Source organism: Pinus tabuliformis, chromosome Q (assembly GCF_031772625.1).
Source record: "Pinus tabuliformis cultivar Carrire ecotype Pingquan chromosome Q, CPIR1, whole genome shotgun sequence".
Lineage (NCBI taxonomy): Eukaryota > Viridiplantae > Streptophyta > Pinopsida > Pinales > Pinaceae > Pinus > Pinus tabuliformis.
In genome coordinates, this window is record NC_142296.1 from 1032803497 (window position 1) to 1032819768 (window position 16272).

A 16272-nucleotide genomic window follows, 5' to 3' on the forward strand; every position below is an offset into this window, starting at 1 on the left:
TATCTATATATACCAGTTGAGAAGGCATTGCAATATTTAACCCAAAAAAAAGAAGTAAGAAAAATGATTCTTACATTGAATAATATATCATATGACTTATACATTAATATTAGATAATTTTTCCTCAATGCTCATTTTAAATATTTAATAATTTTTTTATTAAATAAATAAATATTTAATAATTTTTTAATAATAAATAAAAAAATTATAATAATATATTATTATGATTCCAATATATCTTTCTAATTAAATTTACTTGGGAAGAATAACTTGCTAATTAAATTGAGTTGAACTGGGTTTAGTTGGGAAAATAAGTTACCTATAAAATTTAGTCGAAAAGAATCAATCATTTTTTCCAAGCAATTATATATATAATTTGTGTGCAAAAATCCAGTGATGTCAGGGTGATGCAATCCCATGATAATTTTAACGACTTAGTGTCAAGCAACAGGGCTCGTTTGATATACTATCTAATAAACTCAAACAATTGGACAAACAAACAAAAATCATAATAAATTATAAATAATAAAAATAAGATTCTGATAATAAATTATAAAATAAAATTTTGATAATAAATATGATATATTCAACAATTTAATATTCACTTAATTGCAAAGGAAAAATAGAAAACAAATGACATGAATAAATTTTATACGCCCCAAACAAGAGCTTCACAATGGCTCTTTATCATTAGCTGTTGTAATGTGATATGAAGGCTTCTGCATCTGGTTCGGTTTCAAGGTTTTAACTACTTTTTTCGTTGGCACGGGATCGAATCTGTACACATGTACCTTTCAGAATTTTCAAAGAATCGAATATTCGCACTGATGAGGGCGAACATCCACCAATCAATCACAGCCCAAACGATACAAAATTTAATTAAAACTGTGTGCCCAAAAGATACACAATTTAATTAAAACTTTGTGCCAAATACTAAAACAGCACATAACAAACAAACTGCTGTTCCAGAACTCGTCATGAATAAAAACTATGTTCGCATCTATTTTACTGTCACGAATGTTTTCTTCCTTTATAAAAACCGTGTAATTTCTGCATCATTTATTTATAATATTTTTTACAGTAACATCCGGAGACAAATGAGATGGAATCAAAAGCTCAAATTCTCACAACATTTTGAGACGACCCATGCCAGAATCTATACTGCGAAGATCACAATGTCTGAATACATTTTAGTGTACCTATTCCATTAAAAGCCACGAATTTTATTATGAAGAGCTCTCCCAACACAAACATAACAGTGTATATCTGGTTTGAATATATGTTATCACGTGGCACGCTGAAGACCCGCCCTTATGCATATCCAAAAACGGACAAAAATCTATGCGTTCTACAACTTTGCGGAAGCGGCGTAGGCGGTCGAATATGGCTCGATAACTGCTTCGTCCAATACGAGGAATATAGCTTCTTTACAAAGCTAGATGCCGACGGGAATTATTTGATGAACGTAAACGATATTAATATAGATAGTATGTATAAGTTTGGGAGAACCACTTCAAATCTCTTTTCCAACCTGTTCGATAAAGCTTATGATCCTGGAAGCAAAGGATTCGGTGAAGGATCGGTAACATATTCTATTAAGGATCGGTTACATATTCTATTAATGGCATCATTTATGGTGTAGTTCAGTGTTGGAGAGATATATCCATGAACGACGGCGGGTCATGTCTGCAATTAGCAACAAAAACCTTTAACAAATGTTGTTCTTTGAAGGGAGGAGATCAAGCATTGTTGGGAAGCGAGGAGCTCAAACATTGTTGGGAAGTGAGGAGCTCAGGTCAGGTCTGCAATTAGCAACATAAACCCTCTACAAATGTTGTTCTTTGAAGCGAGTAGCTCAAGCATTGTTGGCTACATTCACAGAGAAACAACCAATCATTCATTTTATATTATCTAGCAAAATGAAGAGATACAACCTATAACAAATCTACTGTAATTTCCTCTTCACTCTTACACAATCTCTTCTCTCTTTCTCGCTTAGAATACACACCCATAGCCACAATACAATTCCTTCATATAAATCGAGGGGTTTCCTTCTAGGGAAAAAAACCCTAAATTAAACGTAACTTCCCCTCTCAGGTCATTTGCCTAATGAACGATTGAGATTGACTATGAAATTACAATATTTTACAAGGCAATTTTTCATCTATTTTTAGCTTAGAGGGCGTTGCCCCGAACCCCTCCAGGGGCTCATAAAATCGCCTTTGTCCCCACCGTCCCTCCCCAACCCCCTGATGGCGATTAAACGGGTGGATTTTCTGCCCCATTATGAACCGAGGTCCAACGCACTGATGCTTTTGAATAAAGAAGATAATCAGGCTCCACACCCAACATTAATAAGAGCTATTTTACTACTGCGATTTATGAATACTTGTAGTGATTATGTTGGTGATATTATGGCTAAATTGCCATGGTTTCTATGTTGGTTATACGTTGGTTAAATGATGTAATATTTTTATGGCTCTTGTCATTATTTGTTTAGTTATCGAATGGTTGATGAATATATGGACTAATAAGTGTTGTTCCAGCTAGCTAGAGAGGGTATAAATCCTTTTTTGTGATTCTTGGATGGAGACTATCATTTTATGATTAGATATTCATTAATGATTTGTAGCTTACATGTTTTCCATATGTTTGACGAAATATTTGTCATGGATTACGCAGCCTAAGACAAATAGTTGCTTCAGGTTTGAATGTTTGGCTTTGTCGTCATGTAAATTATGATTATGGAAAGTTGCAGGCAATTATGGGTAGTGGTCTAGAGGTTGGCCTAAAAACATGGCATATATCCTAGGACCGCATGCTCATATATGAAGAGTTCAGGCCATAACTGCATGGAATAAGGCTTGTGCATGCGGTGGGAGGCCTATAACTGCACCCTTTCCTTGTTATGTGTGTGGCTAGGGTGCTAGGTCAGAGAAACAGAGTTCCATCTCAGGGATTGATCACCTGGGCTGGTTGTTAAACTCTTGAGTTATTTGTAGTCCCTGTAGGATGTCAGTATGTGTTTAATTTGTAGGCTCCACTTCCTTAACTGTAACTTGGAGGTCATGTCATGTCATAGTGAAACTCATCTCATGTTTACCCTAGCGAGCTTGTGAATTTATGTAAATGTGGGAGGGGACGGTGACAATAATGTCTAGTTCACACTATTCTCTTCATTTGATTTCTGTTTTTGGTATTAAATTTCTTATTGTCCCTCTCTAGCTTGCATGTTTCCAATCGCCCTCCATATTCTTTCTAGTCCACACTTGAAGCTTTTTATTCATCCTTGTCCACTCTTGAAGCTATGTATTCTTCCCCTGGTCATTCAATCACATGTTATTGCTTACTTTTATTAGATTCCTTAGCAAGCTTAACATTTTCACTCATCACCCGTCATGCTCTCATTGCTTTTCCATGACAAGTTGACACCCTCCTAACATTTGACTTCCGATTTCATCTATCTCTCCACTATTGAGCCCCTTTTCCTCCTTATGTGACGCTCCCCCTGAGTCCACTACTTATTCACTCACCTTCTTGACAAGTCACTTTGGTATCATTTTTTGGCCTTTCGATATGCCCCGTTAGCGAGCAAACATTTGCTTATGGGTAGCCTACTATGAAGAACAAGCCTCTTAGGGGAACACATGTGCACACCAATAGCTATAAGAATCAGTTTCTAGGTTTTGAGATCTCACCTCAAGGCCTATCCAAGAGGAGCTAATTCATATGGAACGTGAATGGGCTTCCCAACATGGCAATGAAAATAACTTTCAGATATAAAGGTTCTTGCTAATCTGGTTGATTATGTGGATGTTGTCCATACCAGAGGCTACTTTAACTAGTATATGTACACCATTGACATAGACTGGTATTTAAAGTTTATCCTTGGTAAAATTTTGATGGACCGCTTTGAGCATTGGCCTAACATCCTACACTCTTTCGAGCACCTTCACCATAACCTGAGGGACATGGATCAACGCTTGGGCCACATTAAGAAACACCTTGGGACATATTGAGAAATGTCTTGGCATTTCTCCCTTGCATGAAAAACTCCTGAAAAAACTAAAGACCCTATTCAAGTTGTTGCTACCTACTTTGATCCCTCAACTAGTCTTGTTATGCTTCAATTTATTTTACATTTATATTACGTAGTTCATTCTCCTAGCCAATGTGGCCCATTATTTAGTATATGTATCATCTATTTAGTGTTTTTTTAATCATAATTTCCTATGCCTATCTCCAAAGAGTGCACTTTTGGTTATGGTTCAGTCTCCCTCGTAAAAAATTGACCTAGAGTATCTAATATATCTATATATAACAATTGAGAAGACAATACATTATATATATATATAAGCCCCAAGGGTTAGCTCAGTTGATCAAAATCAGTGCCTCGCCATCGGGAGGTCGCAGGGTCCATCTCCCCAAAGCCCTTGGGGTCAGGCCTTGCTAGTGGGTCGGAGAGCTAGATTCCCTTCGGAGTTGATCAGCCTAGATTTTTCCGTGGACGTAGCCCCACCCGTTGACCAGGGTGCCCGTGAACCACAGCCTAAAAAAAATAAAATTATATATATATATATATATATATATTCCTGAATATGGTCAAAATAGACAGAATCTACCCATGGTATTTACCATGGTATTTTCCCATGGTATTTTCCTTCACTTTTCAAGGGAAAATAATAAAATAAGATTTCTAGAGAGCCCATCAAGCTTATAAAAGGGAATAGGAGCTAGGCATTGGGATCATCTTGAGTCTATCTATCTTATTGTGTTTTTCTTGAGAACTTGGCGTAGCTAGTTCTAGTTTGATCCCAGGGACGAAAACTCCATGGGTGTGATTTTTCTGGTGGATCCATCCAGGGTCCATGAAAAGGATTCAGTGTTTTTGTTTTCTCTTTGATGAGCAGTTGTGCATGCTATTGCAGGGACCTCAATATTATTGTATGGGAATGTACTACTTTATTTAATTAATAATATAAATAAGGGTTGCATTTCTTTTAGATCCCTCATATTCTGTGTTTGGCTTGTCAGTATTGCAATTAAGACACTAAAATATTCAAGATCTGTTGATTATTTATCAATTTGGGATCTTATAGTAGTGTCAAAGTTGTGCATCCTACTAGCCTAAGGGTTTTATGGGAAAATTCTAAATTCTTTACAGGGTTATTTGGAGGTTTCATGCAGGGAATTTTGGTGGAATTTATTCTCACCCTAAACGACATTTCCATCTTCGGTTGTATTCCGTATCAACCTAGTTGGTTTTATTTTTCATTTTTTTGCATTGATTTGAGAGTTAACAAAAGAGGTCGTTGCTACATTCTAGATTGGGGTCAAATTTTAGGAGGACATGTTCATTCCCTTAGAGGGTCAGGAATCTCCTCTAATTGGGTCGAGAGAAATTCTTACCAGGAGACCGAGAACTAGAAAATATAGAGGTTAAATTCCTCACATATTGGGAGGATGAGTCTATCAAATTTTTAGAGGCCAAGATCTAGCATTATCTCCAAAGATTGAGGTCAAATTTAGGAGACTGATAATGTTTATTGACCGAGGACTGAATTTTCATATTGAAGGTTGATTTTAATCTTTAGTTGAGGGCCAAATTCTTGTAGATCATATTCTGGAGATCCATTTTCTTAAGAAAGTCGAGAAAAAGTGTCAAAGAGGTCAAAATATGCCTATTGTCGGAAGCCACTCTCTTCTTATCTTGGCATATTAGAGCCTTATTCACTAAAGAGGCCAAGGGCTTATTCGTTGAGGACCAAATACATATTCTTAGGCATCTTGTATTGAATATTTTGAGGTCGATATTTTTAAGAAGTTTTGTGGGCTGAATATTGCCTCTTTGTTGCCAGCATAATTTCTTATGGGTTGAATCTATTCTTGTAGTTGATCGTCATTTTTTTTTCCTAATGGTTGAATCTCACTTGATTTGAGGAGGTTCAATCTCAGACTTGGGAGGCTCAATTATATATCCAAATCAGAGGCAAAATTTATCCTTTACTAGAGGTCATCTTAACAGTTGATTAAAGGGCCTCTGCACTGAACGACGCCTACAGTGAGAAACACATGCCCTAAAAGGAGAATACCGGGAATGGGAGTAGGACCAATCCAACATCACATGAGCTGTTGATTATCAATTAAACGAAGATAGAATCAACCCTAAGGATTGACCTCGTCTGAGCACTCTCACAAGTAGCAGAAATTGAATTGGAAGAGATTCTATAGATACAAGATCCAACGCCAACTCCAACACCAGTATCTGATGATGTTGCGTTTTAAGGAATGCAATGGAATTTGAAGGACTTGTGGAAATTGAAGACATGTTTTTATTGCATTAAATTCCACCACCCCTGTGGAACCCCCGCACCAACAAATCCACCAATGCCAACCACAAGCCCACCAGAAATAGTGCGGGTGTCAACACTAACACCAGTCTCATCCCCAAGGATGGCATGAACGAATGAGTGCCCAATTCTGATAGACAGGAAGCATTGAATCATATATTGCAGAATTCCAGAGGCTTATCAATTCTCTGAGGGTCGAATTGGTCTATTACAATTTTGGAGAAGAATACCCAGAGCAAGGAGGAGAACCACTTCTTCATTGTTGTGTCCAAAGTTTCTCAACGAGTAAGGTCGAAATAATTTAGAGAAGGGGTCAAATTAATATTCCAAGGGAAATTTGCACAGTTATACCCACCGAACCCTTCTAAAAATTACAATCAGAGTAAGAGATCCAAATTCAATTAATCTCAGAGAATGACCTATAGAGGCCGAGTTATCCAATCTTTGGCTATTTGATCAGACCCAAGGGCTGAGTTTATAAAATAAAAAAATGTTATCATAAGTCTGCCTTTATAAGGAGAACGATTTGCCTTAGGAGGTCCACGATTTCCAAGTTAAATATCATATTTGAGATCAATTCACCAGGCATAAATAATCAACAATTCTGGGTAGAATTTGAAAGATCTTATCAGTTTGGAGAAAGGTTGAACATTTCCTCTCTAAAATTCGAATCTGGTTGTTCTTCAGTACCATGTTCACCTTCATTCTGGAACGATTCCTAGGCTAAATCAACTGAGGTCAAACAGAGAATGCACCATAAGGAGACTAAACCATAAGATATTATGGGTCGTGTTTCCTTAAGCTAGGAGCACAAATTACCCTCTCTGCGTGGTGACTGTAATTGCTGGAAAAAGGTGACAAATCGCTCATCATTTTTGGTGGCTGAACCTACTACTATTGCAAAGGTGCATCCTGTGCTTATTTGATCATTGTACCTATGAAGGAGCCATCTAATTTTGCTGATATACACCAGGTTCTCCTTATTCTATTGTGATCATTATGTGTGTGGGGGAGCGTGCCTGCATCCAGATTAAGTGTATGGTTGTGTTCATTATTTTTCGGGTGACTTGTGTAATTTTTGAGTTTAATAATAATAATAATAATAATAAAAAATTGGAGGGTTTTTGCTTGCATGCTTGAAGAATTAGTATTCTTGCATATTTTCTTGCTTTGGTATGGGACAAGATGGATCGCCTTGAAGATACCTTGGAAAATACCTAGAAACTTCGTGATGAATTGGTGAGAATATATGGCCCTTTACGTTACAACACCTCCATAAACCAAAATCATGGTCAAAGCAGTAGACCATTCTCGAAAAGAGTCTATATCATTATGCAGTCGAAGCACCCATGGGAAATGAAGGAAGGACAAGGAAGAGGGGCTAAGGTCTTCACACTAGGATATGAATTGCAACAAACATAGACTTTCACAAGTTGGAGGAATTAGACACATGCTTATGGAGGATGGGGCCACCAGAATGGAAGAAACTCAGTTGGGATCTCAAGCCATCCATGCTTGCACTAATAGAACCCAAAATCTGGGAGCATCCTTGTGAAGAGCTCATGCTCACACTTGCTTCTTGTCTCAGCAGGATCATAGATTTAACATCGTCACCACTGCCTTACAATAATGATATCATGAGAGATATATTACAGTTGATAGTAGAAGCCCTTCGGGGGCTGAACAACATCATGCTTCCTACCTTTCGGAAGTGACGCAGAATATTAGAACTCATGGTAGAGTTTAGCTTTGACACATTCATGCTAAATCTGGAATGTGAGAACTTGATCTTTCAGGTGTTCCAAAACTTTTACACCAGCATTACATCAACTCATCTAAATAGTGTCAAAATGAGCATGCAAAAGGTTATTTCCTTATTTTTAGAAGGAGATGCCAACATCTGCAAGATACTAAGATCCAAATGTTGACCATTTGGAGAAAGGAACTAATTGTATCACTAGTCACTTATGATCTAGTCGAGAAGTTGTTCATAGAAAAATACAAATTTCTTAGAAGGGTGCTGACTAAGAAGGAGCTTAAAACAATTGATTGAGGAAGCAAGAACAAAGGTAGTGAAACCCGCAGCAAGTATGAACTAAGAAGGAGAGGACTATGCTTTATATGCAAGGGACCTTGGGAACTTAACCATTTATTTCTAGGTGATAGGGAGGAGGCATCAAGGACATAACAAGAGGAGCTTTCTTCAAATCATGGGGAGTCTTCTATAGTTGACTTTCAAGATGGTGAGTAACAACGTGATATTATTCAGGGAGATTTTTAGGATGGATAGCATTTGGAAGTACATGACGAAATATACCTAATGGTATTGATGAGGTAGAATCCTATATAACTGAGTCCATAGGTCTCCATGGGGATGTCCATAAAGAATATGAGAAGTCAAGTATAGATAGCAGTCCACCAGTGCACATATGTTCGACTATTCGAGAAGATGAACAACATATTGTCTTCACAAATGGAGGAGGTAAAAAAACTTTAATCGGTCAAAGGCTCAAGTTAAAGTTGTGGTCTGGGGCATTCAGTGCAAACATGTATAGAGATATTTAGCATGTCACCAGAATCGCTAGTGGAGGACTTTTGGGGAAAGATCACGCATTTCAAGACAAATCTTATGATGTTGAAGCAAAGAGTCTAGACAACCCAAGACACTGTCTTACAAGAGAAAAGAAAAATTGAGAAACTCATAGAGGTATGTGCTGAGTCAGCGGCCAAACTATCTAGTGTAGAGGAACGTCTCATGTCCCTCAGAAGGCATCAAGAGGAATAGAATTGGGAGTTCCAGATCAACCCTCTATAGGAGTACATAGATAGGGCTTGCGGCACCACCAAACCATATTCATAAATTATGGAGAGCAGGATAGAGTTCTACAAATGGATCATGTTAGGTGATTGGGTGGAGCAACGTGAGTTGAGCATCAGACAACATCAACATGGTAGACTTATCCCATGTGCAGGAATTGATTCATTATATTCTTCGCACAAGATGGATTAGCGAGAGATTATGAGTTGGAACTTTATTGATGGAATACTCTTAGCCAAGAGCATATTGCAACTTGGGCCATTAAGCACGAGCAGTGATGGAGGGCTAAGATGGTATCATAACCCACAGGTCCCAATACTTAAGTGGCATTGAGATCTAGGAGAATCCATTGGAGGTGGGACTAGGCAGAGAATTGTTTAGGATCCAGGTGAATCTATCATGGGAAAGATTGGCTGGAGGATTGTTTGGGATACACGTATTGAAGGATCCATTCAGGATCATTTAACATGGAGGCATGGAATAACACACTAGGTTGTATGGGATCATGGTATCAATGTACATATGCTTCTGTCGTGGATAACAATGGATTTCTTGAGGATAAACAATCTTTGGGCAGGAGGATTTGCAATATTTCCTTTTCTAGATATGGTCAAAATGGACGAACCTACCCATGGTATTTGCCCATGGTATCTACCCATGGTATTTTCCTTCCCTTTTCAAGGGAAAATAATAAAATAAGGTTTCTAGAGAGCCCATCAAGCCTATAAAAAGAGATAGGAGCTAGGCATTGGGATCATCTTGAGTATATCTATCTTATTGTGTTTTTCTTGAGAATTTGGCGTGGCCAATTCCAATTTGATCCCAGGGATGAAAACCCCCTTGGTGTGATTTGTCTAGTGGATCCATGCAATTCTATTGGTGTATACTATTTTATTCAGTTAATAATATAAATAAGGGCTGCATTTCTTTTAGATCCCTCGTGTTCTGTGTTTGACTTGTAAGTGTTTCAATGAGAACACTAAAATATCCCAAGTATGTTGATTATTTAGCCATTTGGGATCATATATTACACTATTTAACAAAAAAAAAAAACAAAAAGAACTAAGAAAACTGATTATTACATTGATTTAGCCATTTGGGATCTTACAATATAACATTTAACAACAACAACAAAAAACAAAGAAAAATGATTATTACATTGACTAATATATCATAAGGCTTATACATTAATATAAGATAACATTTTGTTAATGCTATTTTTTAAATAATAAATAAAAATAAATTAATTAATCTATTATTATGATTCCAATATATCTTTCTAATTGAATTTAGTTGGGAAGAAGAATTGAGTTTAGTTGGGAAAATAAGCTGAGAATAAAAATCCAGATGTTAAGGGTTGGTGTGGCCTAGACCAAGTGCGATCCTTGAGTGATTTTGATGAATAAGATGCCTTTGGGTAACTATTTATCAAACTACAGATCAAGCCTATAATTTAGACCACTTATAAACCAAAAAAGCACACAAAAATAAATATAATAGATTATAGATAATTAAAATATTTTTTTTATAATAAATAAGATACATTCAACAATTTAATATTCACTTAATTGCAAAGGAAAAATATAAAACAGATGAAATGAATAAGTTTTATACACCCCAAACAAAAGCTTCAAAAATGGCTCTTTGTCATTACCTGTTGTCATGTAATACAAAGGCTTCTGCGTCTGATTTGGTTTCAAGTTATTAACTATTTTTTTCGTTGGAACAGGATCGAATCTGTACACATGTTCCTTTGAGAATTTTCACACAATCGAATATTCGGACTGATGAGGACGAACATCCACCAATCGATACAAAATTTTTATTAAACTTCGTGTCAAATTTTAAAACAGCACGATATAACAAACAAATGGAAAACTAAGTTCGCATCTATTTTACTGTGATTAATATTTTCTGGCTTTATAAAAACCGTGCGACTTCTGCATCATTTATAATATTTTTGAAACAGTAACATCTGGAGACAAACGACATGGAATCAAAAGCTCAAATTCTCACAACATTCTGACATTAATTGAACGCTCCTAACACAAACTCTTGTTCAATCTAATTATTATTATATCAACCCCACGAGCTCTCCGTTTTGCCAATCTATCTGTAACTAACTTTTCTGAGTCAATTATTCCAACCCATCTGATACATATGAACTGCAAATTTGTTCTTATTTTGACTTGTTGCAGTCACATTATTGATCTCATGGAATTTTAAATTTATATGGTTTATCAAGTGGAAATTTGATGATTTTCATTTTTTTCCCTGACTCTGATTTTAAGGTTTATATAGGGTAATGATGGTAAGGTAGAATTGCAGTAGTTATTTTTAGAAGAAAAAAAAAAGGTTCAAATATAATAGTTTACTATATTAATTTTATAGCATGGATTTTATTTTGTTTTGTTTTTTTAATGAAATTTATGTTAATTGTGTTTAATTAGAGAATGTTATTATTTTTCTGTATTTTTTAATTGTGCTTATAAATTTTTTTATTTCCAGCTAATCCACAGACCAGAATGGTGACAAGAAATAGATGTATTTCTAACCACTGGACCAGAAATACATATTACAACTAAGCAAATATTTCTAACTTAATGATCTAGATCACTTTTAAAAAAATTCTGACTTGCCACTTATATAGTTACACAACAAATTTACTGTACATATGATTTTTGAGGTTCAAAAGTTTTGGTTACTGCAACTTTTATAGTTAGACATCAAATTTATGGTTTACATATCATTTTTGAGGTTCAAAACTTTTGGTTACAGTCAAATACATTCAAAATGTAAAAAAAGAAAAATAGTGAAATACATTCCAAATGCTAAAAAGGGGTGTGGAACGTCAAATTTCAGGCCTGATTTTTAGGTAACGATGTTTCTGATCAGGAAAAAAAATCGTCCATCCTGTGATATTTGATTCCAGCCACAGTTTTCCACGTTTAGGCATCAGTGTTTTTTGTTTTCAGGGTAGTTTAAAAGTATAAGTTTTTTGTTTATGATTCCAGCCACAGTTTTCCACGTTTAGGCATCAGTGTTTTTTATTTTCAGGATAGTTTAAAAGTATAAGTTTTTTTGTTTAAAAAACGTTGATTTTTTGACAGACTTTTGGTTTAATCATGTTGGATTTAAAAAAAATCAACTTGTAAAAGGATACTGAATCTATTTTTAATATTAAAATTTTGATTTTGCAATTTAAAATTACCACATTCCCATTAAAAAAATAAAAATTGTCTGGTCTTTACTTGGCCACACGAGGTGATGGGTGTTACATGAACAACTTGGAACATTATTGATAGGAAGACATGGGCACAGCAGTCGAGGACGGAGGATGAACATTGTCGCATTATTTGTTGGACGACATGAGCACAGCAATCGAAGGAGGACATCCCCTTCCTTGTTGGAGGTCATCAACACAGCAGTCAAGGATGGAGGACACCTGCAGACCACTACCAATAATTGCCTGCAACTTTCCATTACTCCTGTGATCTATTTCCATTCCATCAATTTTATAGAGGCCTGTATCGCATATTCATAACAAAGCCTACCAGTTACCAAGAACTTGAGAATTGTTTCCGTTATGGATAGTTTAGTTTCTGCTAATTCTAGCAAACAAGCAACCATTCTATTTGCTTTGATCGTTTCACTATTCATGACCAGTTTTCCATCGGTTACATCGCAGATTGACTCATATACATGCAATACTAGCTCTACTTACGCTGATGGAAGTACATTTTCCAGCAATTTGAATAGGGTAATGAGTGACCTAGTAAAAATCACACCTCAAACGGGGTTCAACACTTCTTCCTACGGTCAAAGCCCCAACAGAATCTATGGCCTCCTCCAGTGCACAGGTAACATATCTAAACAAGACTGTTCAATCTGTTCACAGCAAGCACATGATAGGGTTCTACAACTTTGCGGAAGCGGCGTAGGCGATCGAGTATGGCTCGATAACTGCTTCGTGCGATACGAGAAGTATAGCTTCTTTTCGAAGGTAGACACCCAGGGGAACTATCTGATGAACGTCAACGATATTGATACAGGTAGTCTATATAAGTTTAGGACCACCACTTCAAATCTCATTTCCAACCTGTCCGATAAAGCTTATAATGATCCTGGAAGCAATGGATTCGCTGAAGGATCAGCTACATATTCTATTAATGGCACTGTTTACGGTCTAGTTCAGTGTTGGAGAGATCTATCCATCAACGACTGCAGGACATGTCTGCAATTGGCAACAGAGAACCTCCACAAATGCTGTTCTCTGAAGCAAGGAGCTCAAGCACTGTTGGGAAGCTGCAGGGTCCGATACGAAATATACCGTTTTTATGGTACTAGTCCACCTGCATCCTCTGGGCCAAACCCTCCCATAGGAGTTGCCCAGCCTCCTGCGGCGAGTGGAATTTCACAAAGTATTGTACACAAAATCTCTTTGTGCTGAATTCATATTTATGATTTGCACCTTACTAGGATTATATACAGTTTGGTTGTTGCATCTTTTGTAAAATAAAATTACAATATATTCAAGATCTGCTTTACAGGAGGTTCCCCTGCAAAAACATTACCCATAACATTGGGGATTGTAGGAGGCGTGATTCTAGCGTTAATGGTCTGTCTGTTTGCCATTAGGAGCAAACTGTATTGTGCTATTTCACAGAGGCATGCACAGATGGAAGGTACAATCTGCAATTTTGACTCTTTTTTCTAACAGTTAAATTTGTGTTATCCAATGAAATTATATTCTTTATATTCACTTTTTCTTCTTAACAGAAATCCTTGGCAATTACGAGACAGAGTTGACTATACTCCAGCAGGAGCAAATTCTTTTCACCTTAGAAGCACTCACAAAAGCAACAGATAATTTTGATGAAACGAACTTGCTTGGACAGGGAGGCTTTGGCCATGTATACAAGGTATGTATTTATGTACCCATTGCCTTAAAACCATGAAATTGTATGACATGGCATGATCTTTGAGAGGAGAATGGGTTTGCTCATAGGCCTTTCTTGATGTGGTTGGTTGTTTCAGGGATTAACCAGAGATGGAAAAGAAATTGCAGTGAAGAAATTGTGTCTAAGATCTGGGCAGGGCAAACAAGAATTTATGAATGAGGTGAAGCTTTTGGCCATTCAGCACCGAAATCTGGTAAAGCTGCTTGGCTGTTGTGTCGAGGGACAAGAAAGATTACTTGTTTACGAGTATTTGCCAAACAAGAGTCTTGACACCTTTCTGTTTGGTACGTTATTTTGGATTCTTTTATTGAGGGAACTGTGATAATCCTTAAATAGATTTAATGAGGTTGATTATTTCAAAGTTTTCAGCTAACATTGAAATTGAAATACAGAACCAGAGAAGAAGAGACATCTCGATTGGAAAAAGCGGCATAACATCATAATGGGAATAGCTCGTGGTCTTCTTTATCTGCACGAAGATTCACACATGCGAATCATTCATAGAGACATTAAAGCAAATAACATTTTGCTGGATGAGGAATTGAATCCGAAGATAGCAGACTTCGGGTTAGCAAGACTCTTTCCTTACGACGAAACTCATATCGAAACAAGGGTTGCAGGGACATAGTATGAACATTTACCTCTGTCTTTCTTTATCCAATTTATTGACAGAGAACATGTATACGATATTAAGCATCCAAATAATTTGAATAGTTTGTGAATGGAGTATGCAGCGGTTACATGGCGCCAGAGTACGCAATGAGGGGAAAGCTATCCGTGAAAGCCGATGTGTATAGCTTTGGAGTGTTGGTCCTGGAGATCGTGAGTGGAAGGAAGAGCAGTGACCTTAAATTTCCTGATGAAGCGCAAAGCTTGCTAGAATGGGTAACACTTCCACTTCATCAACTGGTGGTTTGCCATGGAGATGTTAAGTAACCATTAATTTACCTTTGAAAATGTGATACATGCAGGCATGGAGATTATACAAGCAAGGGCGTCTTCTGGATATGGTAGATTCTGGTGTAAGGGGTTCATGTCGGCAGGAGGAAGCATTAAGATGCATTCATGTTGGGCTTGTATGCACACAGGCGGATCCGGGCATCCGCCCTGCTATCTCTAATGCGGTACTCATGATCTCCAGCTCTTCTGTGACATTGCCGGATCCGAAAAAGCCCGCATTTGTGAAAAGTAGTGAGAGCAGCTACGGAGGATCCACAGCCGCCAGCTCTAGCAGTAGTATTCAACCGTCACGGTCATCTGCTACCACATCATTTCTGTCATCTGCCTCCACACAAAATCCCCTTCCGGTTCGCTAACGATGTCACATTTACTGTTAATTGGAAACCGGGCGGTTATATTGGGATAAAATAAAATATTCTCCCTAACATAAAGTTGCTACATAATTTCTGTGTAAGATTTATGATCAAGGGATTCAAAATGTTAAGGTTAATTATTAGAATATAATAAATTTTGTCTCGATTCACGGTAACAAGAAATAGAATATAATAATTGTTTATGATACCAAAAAATAAAATAATTTGCATTATGTATTTTATTTTTAATTATCTCACCATACAATATATTATTTTTTTGTTATGATAAAGAAACCCAACATGTAATATGCTATTATGCTGTTTTTGTTGTTAAGTGGGGACCTCATTTTTAATATTTAATATAACTGTCTCGTAATAATAGAAAATATAAATCACTCATTCTATTTTGTTAAATGTGATAGTTAGATCAAGTATGTTAAATGTGATAGTTATATTTTTGTAACAAGCATTTGTTGTTTTATTGTGTTGCTTTTGCTTGGGCTTTGGAGTAGCCCAAAACATATTGTGAATTTATTTTACAAACTTTTGAATCACATAATTTTATTGTTTATTTTAATATAAATCAATAAAAAATAATTATGAGAATTCTCATAATAATTTTTAATAGTTTTAAAATTTTATTAAAATATCAAAACTTGTTTTTATTTTTCACCAACAACACCACATCCTTTCCTTTGCATAAAATAATAATAATTTTAAAATTAACTTAAAATATCAGAACTTATTTCTATCTTTCACCAACCACACCACATCCTTTGCATAAAATAATAATAACATAAAGCATACCATGTTAGGTATATTTCTTTCTT

The 16272-nt window shown here is 36.3% G+C and overlaps 1 protein-coding gene across 1 annotated transcript; it reads left to right on the forward strand.

The window, feature by feature from the left end:
- Positions 1-12754: 12754 nt before the first annotated feature.
- On the forward strand, positions 12755-15445 carry LOC149223023 (cysteine-rich receptor-like protein kinase 15). Its single transcript, XM_089387753.1, has 7 exons — positions 12755-13589; positions 13722-13853; positions 13948-14090; positions 14206-14413; positions 14522-14756; positions 14864-15014; positions 15101-15445. Exons 1-7 carry the CDS (start codon positions 12755-12757, stop codon positions 15443-15445), a joined length of 2049 nt encoding a protein of 682 aa, XP_089243879.1.
- The last annotated feature ends 827 nt before the right edge of the window (positions 15446-16272 follow it).

Coding starts and splice junctions, on each gene's coding strand:
- LOC149223023 (XM_089387753.1), top strand. CDS start 12,755: ATGGATAGTTTAGTTTCTGCTAATTCTAGCAAACAAGCAACCATTCTA. Junction 13,590..13,721: donor GGCGAGTGGAATTTCACAAA/GTATTGTACACA, acceptor GCTTTACAGGAG/GTTCCCCTGCAAAAACATTA. Junction 14,757..14,863: donor ACAAGGGTTGCAGGGACATA/GTATGAACATTT, acceptor TGGAGTATGCAG/CGGTTACATGGCGCCAGAGT.